General features: G+C 42.9%; 1 protein-coding gene across 1 annotated transcript in view; it reads left to right on the top strand.

The window, feature by feature from the left end:
• The window catches only part of itfg1 (integrin alpha FG-GAP repeat containing 1), a 288,511-nt gene that overhangs the window by 151,813 nt on the left and 113,857 nt on the right, over positions 1-22,841 (top strand). Inside the window, exon 11 of the mRNA XM_060911643.1 lies at positions 16,585-16,738. Coding sequence (XP_060767626.1) covers positions 16,585-16,738 — 154 coding nt within the window. The remainder of the gene's footprint in view (positions 1-16,584; positions 16,739-22,841) is intronic.

Genomic DNA, 22,841 nt, shown 5'->3' with positions numbered 1-22,841 from the left:
ATGGCCAAGACCAAACGAGGAAGAAAATGGTGGAAGAATCCAAATGGTTGGGCTGTCTCTCTCTCTCTCTCTCTCTCTCTCTCTCTCTCTCTCTCTCTCTCTCTCTCTCGCTCACCCACCCCCACACTTTCAAATGTACTTTTTTCATGTAACTTCGTCAAGTTACTGTTTTTAAAATGTACAGCATATAGCACTGTATATGAAGCAGAGGGGAAAAAATCTCAGTGCAAGTGTTTTAGAGGCTGTCCACACGGCAACGGATTCAGGTGAATCTGATAAAATTGTTTATCGTTTCGGCCTGGCGTCCACACGGCACCGGCGTTTTGGGTGCCCCAAAACGATATTTTTTGAGAACGGCTTCCAGAGTGGAAAAATCTGGCAACGGCGCCGTTGCGAAGTCGTCTGGATGAGTAGAACAGATTTGTTTACGATGACGTCACAACCACATGACTAGAACAAGCAGCACTCTCGCTGTTTTGTATGAACCACTGCATTGCATTCACTTTTGTATCCAGCTTTTCTTTTAAATAAACAAGTAACTGAACCATTTCTTGAATTTCTTTTTTTTATTGGATAAGACTGCTTTTCAGAATGTTCACACACAATAAGAAAATTAAGTTATATAAAACTATGCACACTAATAAAACTAATTTGTACACACAGAAGGCACGATTTCCTCGCGTAGTCGCAGCCATCTTCTTCTTGTTGTTGTGTGCTTGTTCCTGTGAGTGCTTCACACCGGGTAGAAGAAGGGGTTTATGCGCATGCGTCCTACTTCTTCTATTGTTCTGGTGTCTCCGATGGGACCGTCTTACAGCGCACGTAGAGGTGTGGCATGTGTATTGCATCGTTTTCAGCAAGCGTTGCGTTGCCATATGAACCTGATATTTTACTGATCCGTTGCCCATGTGGACGCGATATTTTTTTTTTAATAAAATCTCGTTGCTGTTGTCGTGTGGATGTAGCCTGAATGTTATTGGCTGTAAGAATGTTGTTTTGCAGTGTTTGCTGACCGTAGCGTTTGGAACAGTGATCACATTTTAAGGGCCTTTAAGTTCTTGCAGTTTCACTCCCCCTTTTTTGTACAAATAGAGATTTGTATTAAATAATACAGTGTGGATGCTGCCATTTCTTACAGGAACTTAAGACAATAAATAAATAAAAGCTGGACAGACCACGCCCATAACTTCTTTCACTGCTTGCTGGTGTGAGCGTTTTACAGAATTTACAGGTTGTTCTAATACTGAGACATCGCCGTGATTCGTCGATTGTGAAAGTGTTTAAAAGGAGAGATGTATAGAGAGATAAACACAGATGGAATGTTGGAAAAGCTGATGAATATAGGTTACTTTTTGGTGTGTGTGTGTGAGAGAGAGAGAGAGGGGAGTGACAAATTTGTCTGTCTTTGCAGAATAGCTAGGCCATAATAAGACCATAGAGCCATAATAATAAGGCCATAGAGCACATAGCCAGCTACACACACACACTCATTTCCATTCTGTCTTCCCTTATCACATTTCTCGGAGTTTGAATTCTCAAAGCAAACAGTTTTTGTGTGAAGAGACCACACTCTCTGAGAAATCTTTTCTTTTTGTACACCTCCATCTCTCGCTTTCTCTCTGACTTATCAGTTGTTTCCTCTCCTCCTTCACATTGTCACTGATTTCATCCCTCCATCTTGTCCTCATTCTCTTGTTCTTCTGTTGGTCTCCTTTCACGCATGCACTTTAACACAGTCGCAGTAATTCCTCAGGTAAAGGGTTCAGTGTGAACGCACACCAGAAGCCAAGTCATTCCTGGGAAAACCCAAAAGTCAACAAAGAAGGACCAGAGACATTTCTTGAAACTGGAGTGATTCGGAAAAGAAGGAAGATGAAAGTCATAGACTGAAGTATTTTTAAAAAAATACTTCTGAATCCATCCATCCTTCCTTTATCTACACCTCTTATCTCCTGAGGGTTGCGGAGGAAGCTGGAGCCCAGCCCAGCTTCCACTGAGAAAAGTCTAAACATCAACACGAACCAACCATGTAGATATAATGTCCAGGGTTAGTTTCATGTGAACATTCAGTGTCCGACTCGAAGCATCCGATTTTAAATCCAAACCTGTTTTAATAACGAGAGAGATAAATAAATAACCCCACATGTTTGTAAACTCCGAGAGGATCGGACGCGGCGTCGGACACGATTAAAACGGTGAACGCGCTGGCAGAAGATTAACACCGAGATGAGCTCCGCTGATCCTAATCCACGCTCACTAACGCAGAGAGCGTCCCTCAACCCGCAGAAGACCCGGACACGAGCAGGTTTATCTGTGAAAAACAGCAGAACTTGACTAAAGTGCTGTTCAGTGAGCTGAGATTAATCCTGCAGCTGTCTGAGGTTTCACATCCATCACGGGGAGGTCACACGCTGCTGGACTCGGGGTCGCTGCAGTGCACCTGGTGCGAATGTGGCGGGAAAATGGGTTTAAAAAAATGTTAATTCAAGCGAAAAAAGACCGTCACGAAAGTACATCTCATCTCATCTCATTATCTGTAGCCGCTTTATCCTGTTCTACAGGGTCGCAGGCAAGCTGGAGCCTATCCCAGCTGACTACGGGCGAAAGGCGGGGTACACCCTGGACAAGTCGCCAGGTCATCACAGGGCTGACACATAGACACAGACAACCATTCACACTCACATTCACACCTACGGTCAATTTAGAGTCACCAGTTAACCTAACCTGCATGTCTTTGGACTGTGGGGGAAACCGGAGCACCCGGAGGAAACCCACGCGGACACGGGGAGAACATGCAAACTCCACACAGAAAGGCCCTCGCCGGCCCCGGGGCTCGAACCCGGACCTTCTTGCTGTGAGGCGACAGCGCTAACCACTACACCACCGTACCGCCCACGAAAGTATATATTTAAATAATAAATGTATAAGCTGAATGAAATAAAAGATTCAGAAAGAAAGAAGGGAAGGATGAAGAGAAATGGAAAGAAAGAAGGAAGAGGAGAATGGAAGATTATTTTACAATTGCTTCTGTACACACGTGCGCACTTTTTATTTATTTATTTTAATTCAACTTGGACATTTTATTTCTGCCTTTTATTTGACCCATTTGCAACATTGCAGGTGTTTTGTCTTTATCATTTACACACACGCACGCACACACACACACACACACACACACACACACAGCTGGTGAGCGCAGTGTGATTGCATATGTATGATGTGCAGCAGTTCACAGCGAGGGCGACATTAATGAGCTCGTCTGCCCTTCTCTCGCACACTGAGGGGCGTCACACTGCTACGTGGGTGTTGTGCATCTTCATCATCCTCAATATTATCATCAAAGCACGCCATCATAGCCAGACCCTACCTGCATTTGAGTTTTTGGAAATGTTGCTGTATTTTATTTATTTTTTTTTTCAGACTATAAGTCAGTGTCCGATTCCAAGCAGAATTAAATGTCTCGCGTCTCCAGTGAGCGCTTGTGATCGGATTCAGGAATCCAACAGCCGTAGACGTGTGAGAGCGCGTGCAGGATACCGTCATCCTATCACTGATTGATGAAAGCATCACCTGTGGCTTTGGAGGGGCGTCGGCTGACTCACAGAGTGGGCGTGGCCAGATTATAGCCAACAGAATAAGGGAAGCTGGTTACAAGTCGGTGTAGCTGTTCATCACTAGGATTAGAATTTAGTCCGTTTTCCTTTTTTATTCAACTTCCTTCTTTCATTAATGTTTTTGAGACATTTCTTTCTTTCTTTCTTTTTTCCTTTCAGCTCCTTCCTTTAAAGGAACAGTCCACCGTATTTCCATAATGAAATATGCTCTTCTCTGAAGTGAGACGAGCTGCTCCGTACCTCTCCGAGCTTTGCGCGACCTCCCAGTCAGTCAGACGCGCTGTTACTCCTGTTAGCAATGTAGCTAGGCTCAGTATGGCCAATGGTATTTTTGGGGGCTGTAGTTAGATGCGACCAAACTCTTCCACGTTTTTCCTGTTTACATAGGTTTATATGACCAGTGATATGACAAAGTTCAGTTACACAAATTGAAACGTGGTGATTTTCTATGCTATGGAAAGTCTGCACTATAATGACAGGCGTACTAACACCTTCTGCGCGCTTCGGCAGCGCATTGATACCTTCACAGGCCCATGGTGAAACTGCATTTCCAGGAGGGGCTGCCGTCTGCCTCCCGAGCCGGCCGAGAGCGCTCCTCGTCGGGCACGGCCAGGTGGGTGAATGCCCTGGTCCGTCCGCCCTGTCTAAAAAGAATGGTACAACTCGAGCCCCATGGTAAAACTAGGACTTTGTCGTTTTTCCGCATGAGCCCCATGGTAAAACCACACTTCCAGGAGGGGCTGCCGTCTGCCTCCCAAGCCGGCCGAGAGCGCTCCTCGTCGGGCACGGCCAGGCGGGTGAATGCCCTGGTCTGTCCGCCCTGTCTAAAAAAAAAAAAAAAATGGTACAACTGAGTGAAGGTATCAATGCGCTGCCGAAGCGCGCAGAAGGTGTTAGTACGCCTGTCATTATAGTGCGGACTTTCCATAGCATAGAAAATCGCTACGTTTCAATTTGTGTAACTGAACTTGTTTCATATCACTGGTCATATAAACCTATGTAAACAGGAAAAACACGGAAGAGTTTGGTCGCATCTAACTACAGCCCCAAAAAATACCATTGGCCATGCTGAGCCTAGCTACATTGCTAACAGGAGTGACAGCGCGTCTGACTGCGTCTGACTGACTGGGAGGTCGCGCAAAGCTCGGAGAGGTACGGAGCAGCTCGTCTCCATTCAGATAAGAGCATATTTCATTATGGAAGTACGGTGGACTGTTCCTTTAACTCCTACTCTTTTCCTTCATTCTTTTCATTAATGTTTGACATTCCTTGGTTTCCTTTTAAACATGTTGCATTTATTTCTTTACTTCCTTACACCCTTCCTTTCTTCCCGTTTCTCCCGTCCTTTCTTAATTACGTCCTTACTCCCTTGCTCATGTCCTTTCCATTAATCAACCTTATGTTCCTTATTTCCTCTGTTCTTGCTCTCCTTCTTTTTGCTCATTGTTCTTTCCTTTTCTTAATTTCCTGCTTCTGTATTTTCTTGCTTATGTTCCTTCTCTCCCTTTTGTCCACAAATGAAACTGCGGGTCACATTTGTTCATTGTGTGTGTGTGCGCGCGCACGCCTGCATTCACTCAGCTATCCAGCCTCACGCTGCCCTGTTGCTAGGCGATGCCATTCCACCTCATGTTTGAGTGTTTAGTGAGTCTTGTCTCGTTCGTCGATCAGGATTTAATGTGCAGCAAACGGCGCTCGCTCCATTGCAGCGCAACGTCAACATCAATACGGCTCAGGCGACAAGACGCCGATGCACAAGCGCTCAGCTGTCTCGTAGCTCACCGGGACAAAACGGCGCACGACTGCATCTGTATTCCACCCGTGTGGTCGCACCGTTCTGTTTGAGGAACTTCAGTCGGATGAAGTTTGAAGAACTTGACAGTAAAGTCGCACATCGGATATCAGTCACATGAAGACCAAATGCGTTCTTAAAATACAAAGGAAAAAAAACGAGTGGAAGTTTTCAGATTTTATTCCTTCTGTATTAAAATGCAGTAAGCTCATGATATAGATGTTGGTAAAAACAGCCACGTGGTATTTGTTTATTGAAAATAACAAAACAGGGCGCGTGATCCTCATTTTGTCGTCATTTCCATTGTGGAGTGAGTGGTACTGGAGCCGGGTACCCATACTGAATTTGGTTCCCTTCTTTACCCATGAAGTTGATTAACTTATTTGGATAGTTTGAGCGTTTAGTAGCTCTATGCATCAGTATATTATAAACATATTGAAGGGAAGTCATGGTCTAATGGTTACAGAAGCAGCTTTGGGACCAAAAGGTCGCCAGTTTGATTCCCTGGACCAGCAGGAATGGCTGAAGTGCCCTTGAGCAAGGCACCGAACCCCCAACTGCTCCCCAGGCTGCCCTGGGTCTGTTGTATGTGTTGCTAACTTGCCAGCACCCCATAACGATCCCACAATTCCTTGCGCGCTCCACCCGGATGTGACGTAAAGTGGAACTGCTTTAACTGTATCGAGAGCGCCTCAATTCGCTCTCTCATGTTCTGACTACCGGAGTGGTCGGAAGGACTGTAGGCACGCTCGCTACAGTGTTGAGACTAACCGCTGTTGTCTGAGAACAGCCTGTTCGAATTAGTTTCGGCCGAACTTTTGAACGACCCGCTAGGTTTCAGCGATATAGTGGTTTTGATTCTAGACCTTTGCAAAGTTTAACTACAGTTAAGTAGTTTTCCACGCTAAGAGGCATTTGCGGACAGCTTCGCTCCTCTCAGCCTTTTTCTCGTCGACGCATCCGGAGGTTTCTCCCGAAGCACCGTGGACCAGCTAGGCCTCCGTCTCCCTGCTTCGTTTAGCCGCGGTTGGACGCAACTCGCCGCTAACCTCCTCTCCTCGGACCGCGACCCTCAGCGCGGACATCGGAGAACGAACTTCCATCGCATTGAGTAGGCACTTGGGCAAATTTGTAGCTTATTCAGATGGTTGTTAGGGTCATGTTTAAGCTTTGAGCTGTTTAGCATACCCGCTCAGACACGGAAGGTGTCTTTTATTGTTTGTTTTGGTTCTGTTTTTCTTTGAACTTGTTAAACAGGGTATCTTGCATGTTTGTCTTTCCTTAACTCCATTGCTAGCTTCCCTGTCTGATTAGCAGCGCAGCGACAAGTTTGTTATTTTAAGCCCTGAGGCTGGACCGCTACAAGGCCTAGTCCTCTCCATCCAACACCTATTACTCTTCCCCTCTCTCTCTCTCTCTCTCTCTCTCTCGCTCTCTCTCTCTCTCTCTACCCCCTCGCGTTGAGTTCTTTGCCTAGATAGTCTGTTGGAAATTGTTGTTAAGCACAGTGTTTGGATCCAGCTGTAACGTGGCCAGATTCTCATTAGCAACTCATTGCTAGCTACCTCAGGGTGATACGCTAGCTGGTAGGCTTGTGTTCTCGACTAGGCCTGCAGGCGCCATATTCCCCGACGCCATTTTGGTACCTCCCTCATTGAGCTACCTGTGATACGTCACCTAGTTTACGACATCTAGGCATTGACCGCCATTTTGCTTAAGCATTGCTAGAGTGGCTAGTTGTTAGCATCTGCCCACAGATACGCACGCACGCGCACGCATCGGCTTTCCCTAGACACACACACACACACACACGCGCACACACAAGGGATTCTCTTTTCCTATCTCTCTCTTTCTCTCTGTCTCCCCCTCTCTCCTGCCCCAAACCTATGGCCCAGGTGTAATTGTTCCATTGTTGTGCCTTGTTATTTCCTTTGCCCGACATTGAATGTATTTTGTGAGATTCTTATTAGTGAGTAGTAGACAAATAAACGCTAATCAAATTGAATTACATTTTACTTGTTCCTGTTGTTTATTCACAAGGTCAACTATTTAGAACTCCTTTTTCCTTCAGATTTAGCTTTTGTATACAACTGGGTTTCCCATCTAATGCAGAGCTACCATTAATCTTGAATGTAACCATTCACGGTGAATATTAAGATTAATAATTTAAGATTTTATGAGACTGATCTTTAATTATAAATTGATTAATTCAATTATCAATTATTACATAATTGATAATTTAATTAATCCCAATTCCACCTACATATGTCACTCTGGAAAAGCGCGTCTGCTAAATGCTATTAATGTAATGTAATATCGGATGCGGGGCGGCATGGTGGTGTAGTGGTTAGCGCTGTCGCCTCACAGCAAGAAGGTCCGGGTTCGAGCCCCGTGGCCGGCGAGGGCCTTTCTGTGCGGAGTTTGCATGTTCTCCCCGTGTCCGCGTAGGTTTCCTCCGGGTGCTCCGGTTTCCCCCACAGTCCAAAGACATGCAGGTTAGGTTAACTGGTGACTCTAAATTGAGCGTAGGTGTGAATGTGAGTGTGAATGGTTGTCTGTGTCTGTGTGTCAGCCCTGTGATGACCTGGCGACTTGTCCAGGGTGAACCCCGCCTTTCACCCGTAGTCAGCTGGGATAGGCTCCAGCTTGCCTGCGACCCTGTAGAACAGGATAAAGCGGCTACAGATAATGAGATGAGATTTATATTTTTATTTGCTTCTAAGAAGTCGACATCAGCGTGGAAGCGCGCGTGCGATCAAATTCCTGAATCCGTTGTGAAGGGTCTGACTGCAGAGCTGTAGGTTTACAACAGGCCAAGGGCAATGAACACCTGCACAGTAGAACACCGAGTGAACCTGCTAATTCACGTGATTGTGCCACATAGACAGCAACCGTTTGAGCTGGTTGTACGCGTCTCCATTGTCCTTACCATTCAGGAAGGGATATCGTCACCCAAACGTAACCCTGACCTAACCATCGTCGCCATGATAAACTAAATGTGTGAGCACATGCACTAAATGCCACTGGCGTAAAACTGCTGGTGTGAACCCGTGGCTCTGCAGTCAGAAAAAAATGGAAAAGATGTTATTACCATTAAGCTTGTTTGGAAGATTTGTGAAACGAACCTGTGGCAAAATTGCCTTAATTTGTTATTTGCTCTGCGTGTGTGATGTGAGATATATACAGGGTTCTCCACGGATTGAAAATATAAGGGGGTGGGGGTCAATCGGATGACCTTGAAACAAATCTGCATAAATTTACATATGTAATTTGCATAAAATACTCTCAAATAGTAATCATTTAGAATAGAGGAATCAGTTGGACTGGTACAAAACACATCATACATCAAACATTACACACTTACACATCATATTCAGACACATCGTTTGAAATGGAACTGGACAAAAATATTTTTTTTATTTAGCAAACTACAAAAAAAAGAACAGAAAAGTACAGAAAAGTTTTTGTATTAACTATATTCACACTGCTCCACAAAAGCTGACATTGTTTGAAATGGAAATGTAATTGCAGGCATCACTGGAAAATTTTTTTTTTTAAGAGAGTAAAGTGCATTGAAAAGATGTTGTTTTAACTATATTTACACTGCTCCATGGCTATATTTACACTGCTCCATGGCTATATTTACACTGCTCCATGGCTATATTTATACTGCTCCATGGCTATATTTATACTGCTCCATGGCTATATTTATACTGCTCCATGGCTATATTTATACTGCTCCATGGCTATATTTACACTGCTCCATGGCTATATTTATACTGCTCCATGGCTATATTTACACTGCTCCATGGCTATATTTACACTGCTCCATGGCTATATTTACACTGCTCCATGGCTATATTTACACTGCTCCATGGCTATATTTATACTGCTCCATGGCTATATTTACACTGCTCCATGGCTATATTTACACTGCTCCATGGCTATATTTACACTGCTCCATGGCTATATTTACACTGCTCCATGGCTATATTTACACTGCTCCATGGCTATATTTACACTGCTCCATGGCTATATTTATACTGCTCCATGGCTATATTTATACTGCTCCATGGCTATATTTACACTGCTCCATGGCTATATTTACACTGCTCCATGGCTATATTTACACTGCTCCATGGCTATATTTACACTGCTCCATGGCTATATTTACACTGCTCCATGGCTATATTTATACTGCTCCATGGCTATATTTACACTGCTCCATGGCTATATTTACACTGCTCCATGGCTATATTTACACTGCTCCATGGCTATATTTATACTGCTCCATGGCTATATTTACACTGCTCCATGGCTATATTTACACTGCTCCATGGCTATATTTACACTGCTCCATGGCTATATTTATACTGCTCCATGGCTATATTTATACTGCTCCATGGCTATATTTATACTGCTCCATGGCTATATTTATACTGCTCCATGGCTATATTTACACTGCTCCATGGCTATATTTATACTGCTCCATGGCTATATTTACACTGCTCCATGGCTATATTTACACTGCTCCATGGCTATATTTACACTGCTCCATGGCTATATTTACACTGCTCCATGGCTATATTTACACTGCTCCATGGCTATATTTACACTGCTCCATGGCTATATTTACACTGCTCCATGGCTATATTTACACTGCTCCATGGCTATATTTACACTGCTCCATGGCTATATTTATACTGCTCCATGGCTATATTTACACTGCTCCATGGCTATATTTACACTGCTCCATGGCTATATTTACACTGCTCCATGGCTATATTTATACTGCTCCATGGCTATATTTACACTGCTCCATGGCTATATTTACACTGCTCCATGGCTATATTTACACTGCTCCATGGCTATATTTACACTGCTCCATGGCTATATTTACACTGCTCCATGGCTATATTTATACTGCTCCATGGCTATATTTTCACAGAGCCAGGCTATATCCTCACGGTTTTATAGGCAATATCATGCTTGCCGCACCAACTTTGAACTTTTTGTTTTTATCCTTTATTTCTCTGCCGACAATAACAATCCGTTATCTCGAACTTGGTGTCGATTCACACGTTATTATAAAGGCATGTTATCTCCCGGCGCAAGAACAATGTGTCAAAAACGCCAAAGTGTGAAACGCTTTTCTTAGACTATAATCGTCAGACTGACTAAACTAATTGCTGGTAAATGAGTTTCACACTCGGGTGTTGTCGCGTTGTCGGTACTCCAACAGAGAGAGGCTATCTGTCACAAAGAAAACAAAGAGACGTCTCTTCCTTTTGTAAAGGGGCGGCAGAAATTAAACGGGGGCGGGAATCACAGAAAGGGGGGCGGCCCACACCTCAAAAACCCCTCGTGGAGAACCCTAATATATATAAAATATGTCCAGCTTGCCTGCGACCCTGTAGAACTGGATAAAGCAGCTAGAGATAACGAGAATGAGATGAGATGATTTCATACTTGAATGAGCAGATTTTGTGGGATACAGGACACTTCATCCATCGACCATTTCCTCCAAAGCCTTTTTCATACACACGATCAGTTGTTTTATATTTCACGCAGGACTCTTGGGCGCGTGCCGGACTGCGCATGCCCCTTATTAAGGCTGGCTATATGATGAATTAAACACCTTCACTGGACCCAAAGCTCGGAGAGCAGCCTGTAATGGTCAGGGTTTACTTGTTTACGCCCCTTACACCGCTCTTTTGTGTCAAAGCACTCGCACTATGGCACTCATTTGCTTTACAGGAATTGTTTATTTCCATTTATTATGGGGAGACGCGGTCATAAACCTGCTTAATGCCCTCCTTTCAATGAATTATGGTGTGTTTATATCTCGAGCTTGTTGCACATGTTATCACCACATATAAAATAATTGATACCGTGTATGAAAGGCTTTAAAAGTGCGCATGAAAAAAAGCTTTGGACGAAATGTCTCAACTGTTGGATGAAATGGTCATTGGACGAAGTGTCCTGGTCCCGTTTTATGTTGTGTTTATTAGACAAGCTCTTTAAATATTCATTTTGGGCGTAACTGATATTTTGATGCATGTGAATGTAATGCATTATAGATGAAGTTACGCACTACTTAAGTCATCATTTTGAGTGAGTTGTTTGTTTGTTTGTTTTTTAAACAAGTTGTTTTGATGAGTATTTTTACTTCGACTGGAGTCTGTTTTTTTATTATTATTATTATTATTTTACTTGAACAGTTTTTGCTTGCTCTCCCCATCTCTGCCTAAACAGTCCGTAGTTCTGCAGTGTGTCATTTTAAGCAGAATGTAGAAGTAATGGTTTTTCCCAACAGTTTAAAAATAGCACTCTAAAAATCTGGTATGATGCTAATTAGGAGCTTTCGCATTCCGCTTCCTTTCCTGTTCAACGAATCTGCTGAGCGAATTTTATTTGCATTTGGTCCAAATGCTGCTTTAGACCAGAAAAGCAATGGGTTCATCATAGCACGGGGTTCAAATTCATTAATGCAACGTCCTGATCATGTCTCTGACCAGATCGTCTTTTCTACTGGACAATACAGCATGGTGATCTTCAGTAGTGTAGACACACTCACACTCTCTCTCTCTGCAGTACTGAGAACCCGAGATGTTTGTCAGGAGCTGAAAATGTGAAGTTGAATCTGATACTTTAGTCCTGTCCAGCTGTGTGGTGCAAGTTTGGTGCGTTTTCATTGAAACACTCAACCAGCATTTTGGCTCGGTTTGAAATTTACGGCTGAACTCCTCCAGCGAGCGGCAGATTCTGTTCACAACTGCTGTTGGGTTTGAGCTGAAGTGCAACTGCTGGGCAGGAGAACATTATTCTAAATGCCTAGTAATGAAGGAAGGAAGGAATAGAAAGAAAAGAAGGATGGTAAACAATATGAAGGAATAGAAAAGAAGAGGAAGGAAGGGTGGTAAACAACATGATGGAAGGAAGTAATGGGGGGAAAAACAGAAGGAAGGAAAAGAGTGAATGAAAGGAAAAAGAATAGGAGGAAAGAAAATGGAACTGGTTTGGAAGACAGTCGGCTCCTGTACTGGAGGGTTTTGGTTTGTGAGTGGTGATGGTCTGGTGCCTGTTCCAGACTAAAGAACAGTCATTAGGTGAAAATTTGTTACAGCTGTGGGCGGGGACATGGTCCAGTCTGTGAAACTAAAAGCCCAGAAGTTCAACTGGGGCATCAGTAATGGTTTCATCTCAAGTGTCCTGCACAGAGTCGGAACCGGAACACCGACTGCGCCCCAGACCTCCTCACCCAACATCAACCTCAACAATGCTCTTATAGTAGCCTGGGCCCGCCCATCCTAAGTGTGACGCAATACGGGGGCCTGTTGCGAACTTAGTCTGGCAAGGCAAGCTATCTCCAGCTCTTCCAAGCTCCTGAAAAATCGGGAGCCAATCAACTTTGAGCATCTCCAACGGCCCTGGGTAGAGGCGTGTTCAAGGCAGTGACGTAGTAGAACTGCGACCGGAAGCCATAGGTTGTTTACAGAATCTATGCTGGAAGCGCTTCATTCACTAGAAACATTACGAACATGGAGCAGCGGCAAGCCTTTGACACAGCGGTAGATGCTGTATTGAAAGCATTCAACGGGAAGTTCTCATTGAAAACGGAGCAAAGAGCAGCCCTGGAGGTATTTATCTTCTTCCTGTTACTCAAGCAGTTTCCGTCGCATCACATACGTCAGAGGAAAGAGTGATGTGATTGGTTTAAGCTTCGTCACAGCCTTTTCTGGCTTCGACCAGTAGCAAACTGAGGCATTTCAGGGAGGCGGGTCAACCACGCGCTTTGGGAAACGGTTGGGCTTAATATCTCTGCCAGACCAATGCTCGCAGAGCTTTGAAGTTGCGTTAGCCAGATAGCTGAATGAAAACACATCTCCATAGCCACGCCCCAAAATCTAATAGCAAGCCTTTTCGGGTGGGGGACTAAATCTTGAATGAGATGTTCAACAACAGCATATGGGTGTAATGAGTGGGAAGCCATGGCCTAAAGGCTAGAGAAACCTCTCTGGAGCCAAAAGGTCACCGGTTCAACTCCCTGGACCAGCAGGAATGGCTCAGGTGACCTTGAGCAAGGCACCTAACCGCCAGCTGCTCCCCAGGCTGCTCTGGGTATGTCGTACGTTGCTCTGGATAAGAGCGTCTGCTAAATGCCTGTAATGTGATGGTCAGGCTTCCACAGACATTTTGACTACGTGCCACTTTTGAGCGTTTTTTTGCTGAGTGAGCAGACGCTGCAGGGAAAGCCACATCTCCTCCTCGTCTGCCTCACGCCCTCCGCTTCTCTTTGTCATTGCTGCGAGTGGATGAGTCAAATCACTTCTCAGACCCTGTTCATAGAATTTCCTCAGGAATATAGGATCAATCCACAAAAACGTTCTGCAGTAGTAAGCCCACGATACGGGAGCTCGTTCTGGGCAAAAGTGATTCTAGCTGTCTCGCTACGTGCAAGTTTAACAATGAGAACAAACACACACAAGACGACGAAACACCTCGTGACCTCTTGGGGTGAATAAAAATAAATGATTAAAAGAGAAATGAAGAGCTAAATGGAGAAAGACGGAACATTTTGAAAATAAAATGTGTATATGTACGTTTTGTGTGTGTGCGCGCGCATTAGTATGTCTGACCGTGTGTGATGGAGTGATGCTCAGCTCTCTGCAGTTTCCACCTGCGTGTGAAGCCTAGCAATAAAGCAGCCTGACGCTCCCCTTCTCTCTCTTTAGGTCATCTTAGAGTATAGAGCTTTATATTAGTGTGTGTGTGTGTGTGTGTGTGTGTGTGTGTGTGTGTGTGTGTGTGTGTGTGTGTGTGTTTATTCATGGTTTCCCTTCTGTAAACAGCATCAGGGTCAGTGTCCTTGTGCTTCTATTACTGCACAGACATCAAGTACACACACACACACACACACACACACACACACACACACAGACATACAGTGAGTGCACAGCACAGGTCCACCTTCACAAATCTGATCCTTCCCAGAGAGAGAGAGCGAAAGCAGAAGACAGATGGAGGGAAAGACAATGATAGAGTGAGGCATACAGATAGAGAAATATACATGACACACACAGACGGAGTGCAAGAGAAAGTGGCAGAGATGCAAGGTGTACGTGAGTGACGGAGAGAGAGGAGAGAGAGAGGGTCTCCTTCCTGCTATCACAGAGCTAAGCTTCAAGATTTTATTTTGAATGAATGAATGAATTTATTTTTATTTCGAACATGTATAAAAAAATGTAACTATTTGTACATACAAAAGAAAGAAAATGAGAAATTAAAAAATAAATCAATAAAATAACATAAAGAGCTAAGGCATTACAAAACACCGCACACTGTTCAAAAAAGGAGTGGGAAGAAGTACAATACTTGTTTAATTTCCCACCCCTTTTTAACTACCCCGAAATCCAAACTACATTAATACACCTATAAAAATATATACCATATATACACTTCATGAATATCTATATAAAAATATAATTACAAAAATAAATATCTACTACATACCTATCCCTGTAAATATGAATATATAAACTATCCCCATAAATAAATATATACCATATACTAAGTTAGTTCTAATATAACAATAAACCCTATTTTATGTATAGATTTATCCCTCATCATCCTCCGTTGACATACTTCCTCTTCTGTATACTTGTTTAAAAATTTTTTTTGTACCTTTTTTTTTTTTTTTTTTATATTATTTCTCCTCATCAGATATCACACTCTTGCTGAGGAACATCTCTACACCTTCACCCGCATTAAAAATGCATGATTCTATGAATATACATTAATATGCAGATTAGAAATTCTAGTTGAATACTGCAAACCTTAGAGAATTTCTAGGCGAGTTACCTCCGGTTAGTCACACATGGACATGAGTGGAATTTCACTGTCTGGGCCTCATTGTCGTCGTCTCATCGTTTGCAGATCAGATGTGACTGGTTGAGACCTATGGAGCTTATTCACTGTAAAAAAAGAATAGTTGAGAATACTTGAAATTTCAAGGCAACCGTCTGCATTAAGAATTTTATGTTTTGCCAACGATGTGCCCATGATAATCCAAACTATGATAACACTGTTATCTTTATTAAGAATTCTTAATTAAGTCAATTTTCAATTCCTCATTCTGCCAACATAGATTTCTCTTTTTGCTGAACAGTGGCATTCACAGTAGTACAAAAAGGCAATTGAAGTTATCACAATTTTTTTTTTTTTAGATTTTTTTTGGGCTTTTTTCACCTTTATTTGGATAGGACAGTGTAGAGACAGGAAATGAGCAGGAGAGAGAGACAGGGAGGAATCGGGAAATGACCTCGGGTCGGAATCGAACCCGGGTCCCCAGATTTATGGTATGGCGCTTTATCCACCTGAGCCACGACAACATAAACTTCAACCGGAGAGAGAACCACATTGCCCAGCCCTTGCATTTGGGAGCGGAAACCCCGTCTCTTGCTCATTAAGAGCATGCGCTGAATAAACACCTGTGGCAATTATGTATTTTCAATTCAGATTATTCACTATTGCATATTTACACATCATTGAGGTGCACCCTATCAGTTTGATGTGGATTTTTCTGTTCGTTAATAATTATTCATATTTTCTTGTCCATTCAATTGTGAATATGGAATTACTTGAACAAAGCGTAATTCTATTTTTTACAGTGTTAAAGCATTGTGGGTTTTTATTTTTTAATGCAGGGAAAATTTAAAACATCTCCAATCTCTATAAATAGGCATTTTCCTGAAATATTTTTTTATCATCATTGCAAATTGGATTGTAAATAGAGTAAAATAAAAATTAAGTAATAGAGTAGAAGATTAAAAATTAGATGTTAAATTGAATCGAATAGAAATCAGGTGTTAGGTTCCGTTCTGACGCAGCGTTGAAGGGTTTAAAACTATTAAAATGAACCTGATGAAAACTTGCAGCCCTGAAAATAGAGCTTGAGTTTAATTACACGTCACCCGAGCAGCTTGCGTACAGTCGGTTCACGGAGTCCGTTTGTGTTACGTGCGACTGTTGTGTGAAGAAATAAAAACAGTACTAAAAGTGAAGTGGAAAGCATTGTCCTTCTTTCTCATCTTTCAGTTTCACTCAGAGTTTTATTAGCATGAACGCTGGGTTAAAGCGTGCAAGTCTGTCTCACTCTCCGCCTGTCTCTGTGTGCAGTGCTCAGCAGCAGGCGTTTCTTCTGGAGAACGTGGCGTGTAATAACGTGAGCTGTAGAGATGCGGGACGTATGTTCCGCGTGCACTGGGACCAGTCGGACCTGAACGCCATCCCCAAAGCCGTTGTGGCTACATTCTTCGACATCTACGAGGACGTGAGTCTTTTTCTCTTTCCCTTTCTCACTGTTGTCTCGCACTCGTCTGGAAGAGACCGCAGAGCTCATCTCATTCATACTGTTTAAATGTCGTTTCCTGAATACGTATTTGTCTGCAGAATTATTGGCGCTTTGACGTGGCCGTGCCAACACATTAACTTTTCTTCTTCTTTAGCCATCTCTGGTAGAACTCCTCGTGTGTTCAGGGTCGTTGTCTCGCTGCATGACCCAATTTCTCTCGATATTCAGTTCACAGACGGATGTCCTGACAGTTTCCTTTAGAATTTGCTGGTGTAATTCAGAATTAATTGTTCCATCAGTGATGGCAAGCCGTCCTGGTCCAGATGCAGCAAAACAGGCCCAAACCGTAACACGACCACCACCATGTTTCACAGATAGGATGAGGTTCTTGTGCTGGAATGCAGTGTTTTTTCCTTTTTCCGAACATCTCATTTACATCCAAAAGTTCTTTTTTTGGCCTCATCCATCAGCAAACTTTTTCCAATAGCCTTTTGGCTTGTCCACATGATCATTTTTAGCAACCTGTAGTTGTTCAGCATTGTTCGTTTTGGAGAGCAGCAGCTTTTATGGAATCAATTTTGTGCCAAAATGTTCATACCATACTTTTGAAATATCGAACAAAAACGACAAATCAAAATACAAAAAAAGAGAAAAAAGTCAAATTTTTTTAGACTGGCAAACAAATTATTCGTGTAATCGTGCAAAATACCAGTCTATTACTCTTCAGAAACCTTTTATTTTTGTTCCGCAGCTTTCTCGTTTGCGCTCCCTGACTTTTTGCTTGCAGTTTTGGCACAAACTTCCCGTGTGGGTGGGCTGTCCAGGAATGCATTCCCATTGGCTAACTTGTGTTTGACTGACAGCTACGCTCAGCCATTCCCCCGGAGGCTGTTGCGGCCATTTCCTACTCGGATACTGGATTGTTGAATTAATTCAGTATCATAGTCGCCACTGAACTCCACTCGATCCTTGTTTACCGTCAATGGATCGGTCACTCGGCAAACGGTCCGCCAGAATCCGAGTAGGAAATGGCTGAGCGTAGCTGTCAGTCAAACACAAGTTAGCCAATGGGAATGCATTCCTGGACAGCCCGCCCACACGTGAAGTTTGTGCCAAAACTGCAAGCAAAAAGTCCGGGAGCGCAAACGAGAAAGCTGCGGAACAAAAATAAAAGGTTTCTGAAGAGTAATAGACTGGTATTTTGCACGATTACACGAATAATTTGTTTGCCAGTCTAAAAAAAAATTGACTTTTTTCTCTTTTTTTGTATTTTGATTTGTCGTTTTTGTTCAATATTTCAAAAGTATTGTATGAACATTTTGGCACAAAATTGATTCCATACAGCTTTCTCCTTGCAACCGTGCCATACACACCGTTGTTCAGTGTTCTCCTGATGGTGGACTAATGAACATTAGCCAGTGTCAGAGAGGCCTTCAGTTGCTTAGAAGTTACCCTGGGGTCCTTTGTGACCTCGTGGACTATCGCACGCCTTGCTCTTGGAGTGATCTTTGTTAGTCGACCACTCCTGGGAAGGGTAAAGGTGAGCTTGAATTTCCTCTATGGACTGCATATTGGTGGAGTCCAAAATCTTTAGAGATGGTTTTCTCACCTTTTCCAGCCTCAAAACTCTTTTTTCTTTTTTCCTCAGAAATCTCCTTTGTTCGTGCTGTGATGCATTTCCACAAACGTGTACTGAGAAGATCAGACTTTAATGGTTCTCTGTTCTTTGAATAAAACAGGTGCCCGGTCACACGTGATGGTCATCGTCTTGATTGAAAACACAAGTCTAATTTCTTCTTAAAATGAACTGCTAATCGGAGAGGTTCACATAGTTTTTGCCACTTATTAATATGAATTATTATTCATACAGGACACTTTTTCGATGGAATAAAAACGTGTTCTATTCCCTTCTAGCGGGTTTCGTTCATTTGGTTTGATAGCATGCAATATTGTTCGCATATCGCTTATCCTACGTGTGTTACGTCACTCTACCCAATGGAGAATGAGCGTTGAATATGGTTTATGATATTGCACGGTTGTCAAGACAACATGACGTCACACGTCAGAGTCGTAAAACTTCCATGCTCATGAGCGACTGTGATGACTTGTAAACAAATATGGCCGTCAGGTTTGCTTCGGTTGAACACCCGAAAGGAATGTGTCTGTATTATTGTTATAATAATAATACTGGCTGGCTTTTTTATGCCTCCGCCACTGGAAGGTGCAGGAGGCGTTATGTTTTTGGGTTGTCCGTGCGTTCGTCCCGAAACCTTGTGAACGCAATATCTCAAAGGCTAATCAAAGGAATTTCACCAAACTTTCACCATTTGTGCACTTTGGGACAAACATGAACTGATTAGATTTTGAGATCAAAAGGTCTAAGGTCAAGGTCACCGTGAGGTCAAATGTCTGTCCGAAAACCTTGTGAACGCAATATCTCCAAGGCTGATACAAGTAATTTCACCAGGTCACGGTTACTGTGAGGTCAAATGTCCATCCCCAAATCACAGCTTAATAAGGCGTGTAGTCTACCAGGCGGAGGCGTCCCCATCGACGCCGTTGGCATCGAGTTCTATCTAGTTTCGTGGTATATCAGATAGCGCTCAGTATCATGCTAGCCGAATGGAATATATCTGATATACCACTCAACGCCAGCCAATATTATTTAAATATTGGATCATTTTCCTCAATGAATAAATGACCGAGTTTCATGTTTCTGTCTCATTTGTTTGCGTTCTCTTTATTTACTGTTAGGACTTGTGTGAAAATCTGATCATATTTTAGGTCAAATTACTGCAGAAATATAGAAAATTCTAAAGGGTTCACAAACTTTCCAGCACCACTGTATGCGTTTCTTTTTGTATCCTACTGTACATGAATCTTAATAACCTGCTGTCTGACTTCAGCGCAGAGCGGCTCTTTCTCTGATGCATCTCCGCTTCCCTTGTTCTTTCTCACCAAAAGCTGTCCACGCATGGAACGTCTTCCTTCACAAATTACAAACGGAGTTTCAATAAAAAACCGAAATGACGAAACAAGAGTTCAGTAATTGCCGCCGCTGCTGTTCACCACGGAGCACACGCGGTTTATAGGTTTATTTCAATTTTATTATGAGCTTAGGTGCAGCTACTAACATGTTCGGTTTATTTCCAGCTCCAACTTCAGTTTTGCAAGCAGTCCCGGCTTTTTGTTCACAGGTGTTTATTTATTTATTTAAGGTTTTTTTTAATTTAAATTTTTTTAATAAATAAGAGCAAGCCTAAATACTAGAGCTAGTGACGAGCAGCTACAGCTGACTTGCAACCAGTTTCCATTCTGCTTTACTCACAGTGCCGCAGATAACATAATATTTCAGAGGAATCTTTCAAATTGTGATACAAGCACCAAATTCGGCACAGATACTCCTTAGACATTATTCTTTTGAAAAAGTACGTGGGCCACTTGAAATTTAAGATGGCTGCCCATTTTAAAGATGGCCGCCATGTCCAGTACAGAAATACCGTATTTTCTGGACTATAGAGCGCACCTGTATATAAGCCGCATCCGCTCTATTTTAAAAAATAAAAATAAAAAAAAGATATACAAGCCGCACCGGGCTATAAGCCGCAGATATCTATGTTGAAAAATTAGATATTTACTGCATGTACAGAACGATTTTGTACTGTAAATGTACATGTATGTACCTGAACAGATTCTTTCCGAACAATGCCTTTTAACACGGCAGCAACTTTGCTGATTAAAACGGAACAGAACCAAGAGAAAATAACCGGTATTTATTTACCTTCATTTCTCCTGTGTTTGAAACCACAAGTCACTTTAATCATCTTCGCTGGATTTGAAAATAATTACCAGTTAGTAATTTGTCGTGCGTGTTCTATCTGCTAAAGATCTGCTAATTCTTCTTTGCATTGATTTTTCGTCTATCTTATTTTTGATTCTACTTCCGGTTAGAGCGCCCCTAGCGGTGGAAGAAAAATCCACAGAATAGCCGCACCTTTGTATAAGCCGCATGGTTCAAAACCTAGGAAAAAAGTAGCGGCTTATAGTCCAGAAAATACGGTATATCGTTTTGCCATAACTATGCACAGACTTGTCTGATATGGATGATTCTGGCATCAAATTATACATTTTTGACCATGTAGAATCCAAATCTGGGAGAATAAAATCACTCAGAAGCTTACTTTTGCCTTATTCTTGGCCTTTTGTAAAATAGTCCACTAACATAGCTAGCATGCATGTTTGTTTAGACTGTAGCAATAATTATAGTTTGGGGTGTAGGGTGTAGCAGTAGAGGTAGAGGATGTCCTTGTCATAGCAATCAGTGCTCTGCCTGTCCTTCAAGGGATTGGTCTGCACCAGTTGTGGGTGGCCTTTGGCCAAGGACGGAACCTGAGATGGATTCCTGTACATGATCTGCACCTCTCTTTAGGACTGGAGAAGAGCAAAGGAATACTCTTCTTCCATGCCTTCACTGGTTGCGATGTTGTATCAGGCTTCCGCAGCAAAGGGAAGAAGTCTGCATGGCAAACCTGGGATGTGTATGCTGAAGCTTCTGATGTCTTTGCCAAGCTCAGCCAGTACCCACCAACAGTAGATGATGATGATCTGGAGGTCCTGGAGAAGTTTGTGGTGACAGTGTATGACAGGTCCAGTACAGTTGCACGTGTTGTTGATGCCAGGCTGGATATGTTTGCTCGAAAGCAGAGGCCATATGAAGCCATCCCTCCATCTCAAGCAGCACTACTTCAGCATGCAAAGCGCGCTGCCTATCAAGCAGGCTGTATATGGAGTCAGTCAACACTGCGCCAACCAGAAACACAACGTCCTGCTGACTGGGGATGGACAAAGAGTGGAGACACATGGAAGGTCTTCTGGACAACGCTTCCACCTATTGCCGAGAGTTGCCAACAGCTGACCAAATGTGGATGCAAATCTGAATGCCGTGGAAGGTGCAAATGCTACCGATTCAGTCTCACCTGCACCGGACTATGTAGCTGCAAATGTGAGGACAAGTGAAACCATGCAGCTCACTGCTGGGGTGAACAGTGCGTTTCTGAGCTCTGTATTTGACTCATTGCACTCTGCAGTGACAAACATTGACCATAACTAAACATTCCAGTTGTGCATTTAAAAATAACAAATAAATAAAATAGTTTGTAGGATATGTTCTGGTCTATGTATATTTTTCATCATATTTTTGCTAGAAATGGCAGAAAGGAGCTCCCTAGAAGGTTAAGAGTGGCATTTTTAGATTTCTCATAGTCAAAAACCTACTTTTAGACACCAAGATCATTCAAATCGGTCAAAGTGGCCAGATTATATCCCATTTTCAAGTCTGCAGCGGCGGCCATCTTGAAAATAAGCAGCCATCTTGAATTTCAGGTGGCCCGCGTACTTTTTCAAAAGAATAATGTCTAAGGAGTATTTGTGCCAAGTTTGGTGCTTGTATCACCATTTGAAAGATTGTTTCAGTTATCTGCTACACTATCAGTGCTTAATTTGTGAATTGGGAGGTCCCGGAACGCAGGAGGTGGGTGGGTCCGGTGACTCAAAAAAAAAAAAAGGCGGGGGGCAGTTTACTATAACTTTAAGCACACACGCCTATTGCATGACATGTATTGCAACAGCACCAGTTATCAAATCCTGGACAACAATGGACAACGCTCAGAATGTTCTCCAAACAGGCACTCAAGTTCACTCTCGCTCTCCACACATGCGTTAAGGCAGGGGTCGGGAACCTTTCTCGCTGAGAGAGCCATGAAACCACATTTTCAAATACATTTTCATGAGAGCCATATATAAAAAGTGACGCTGAATACAACTAAAATGCATTTTTACGTATGGTACACTTGCAGCAGGTGCTGGTGCAGTGTCACTGTATCCAACGTCGTCCATTTTAGGTCGTTTAGGATCCGGCTGTCCCGGGACTTTGAAAAATTTTAGTAAGCTTTCTTGTTTTGTTTTTTTTGCCATTTTTTTCCACAGCGCAAGCTAACGGCTACAAAAAACCCGGCGTTCTATTGAGCGGAAGTACTGTATACACCCCATGCCCCCCCCCTTCCCTTTTCGCATAGATTTTGTG

Source organism: Neoarius graeffei, chromosome 27, assembly GCF_027579695.1.
Source record: "Neoarius graeffei isolate fNeoGra1 chromosome 27, fNeoGra1.pri, whole genome shotgun sequence".
NCBI classification, from domain to species: Eukaryota; Metazoa; Chordata; class Actinopteri; order Siluriformes; family Ariidae; genus Neoarius; species Neoarius graeffei.
This window is presented reverse-complemented; position numbering and strand designations above follow the sequence as displayed.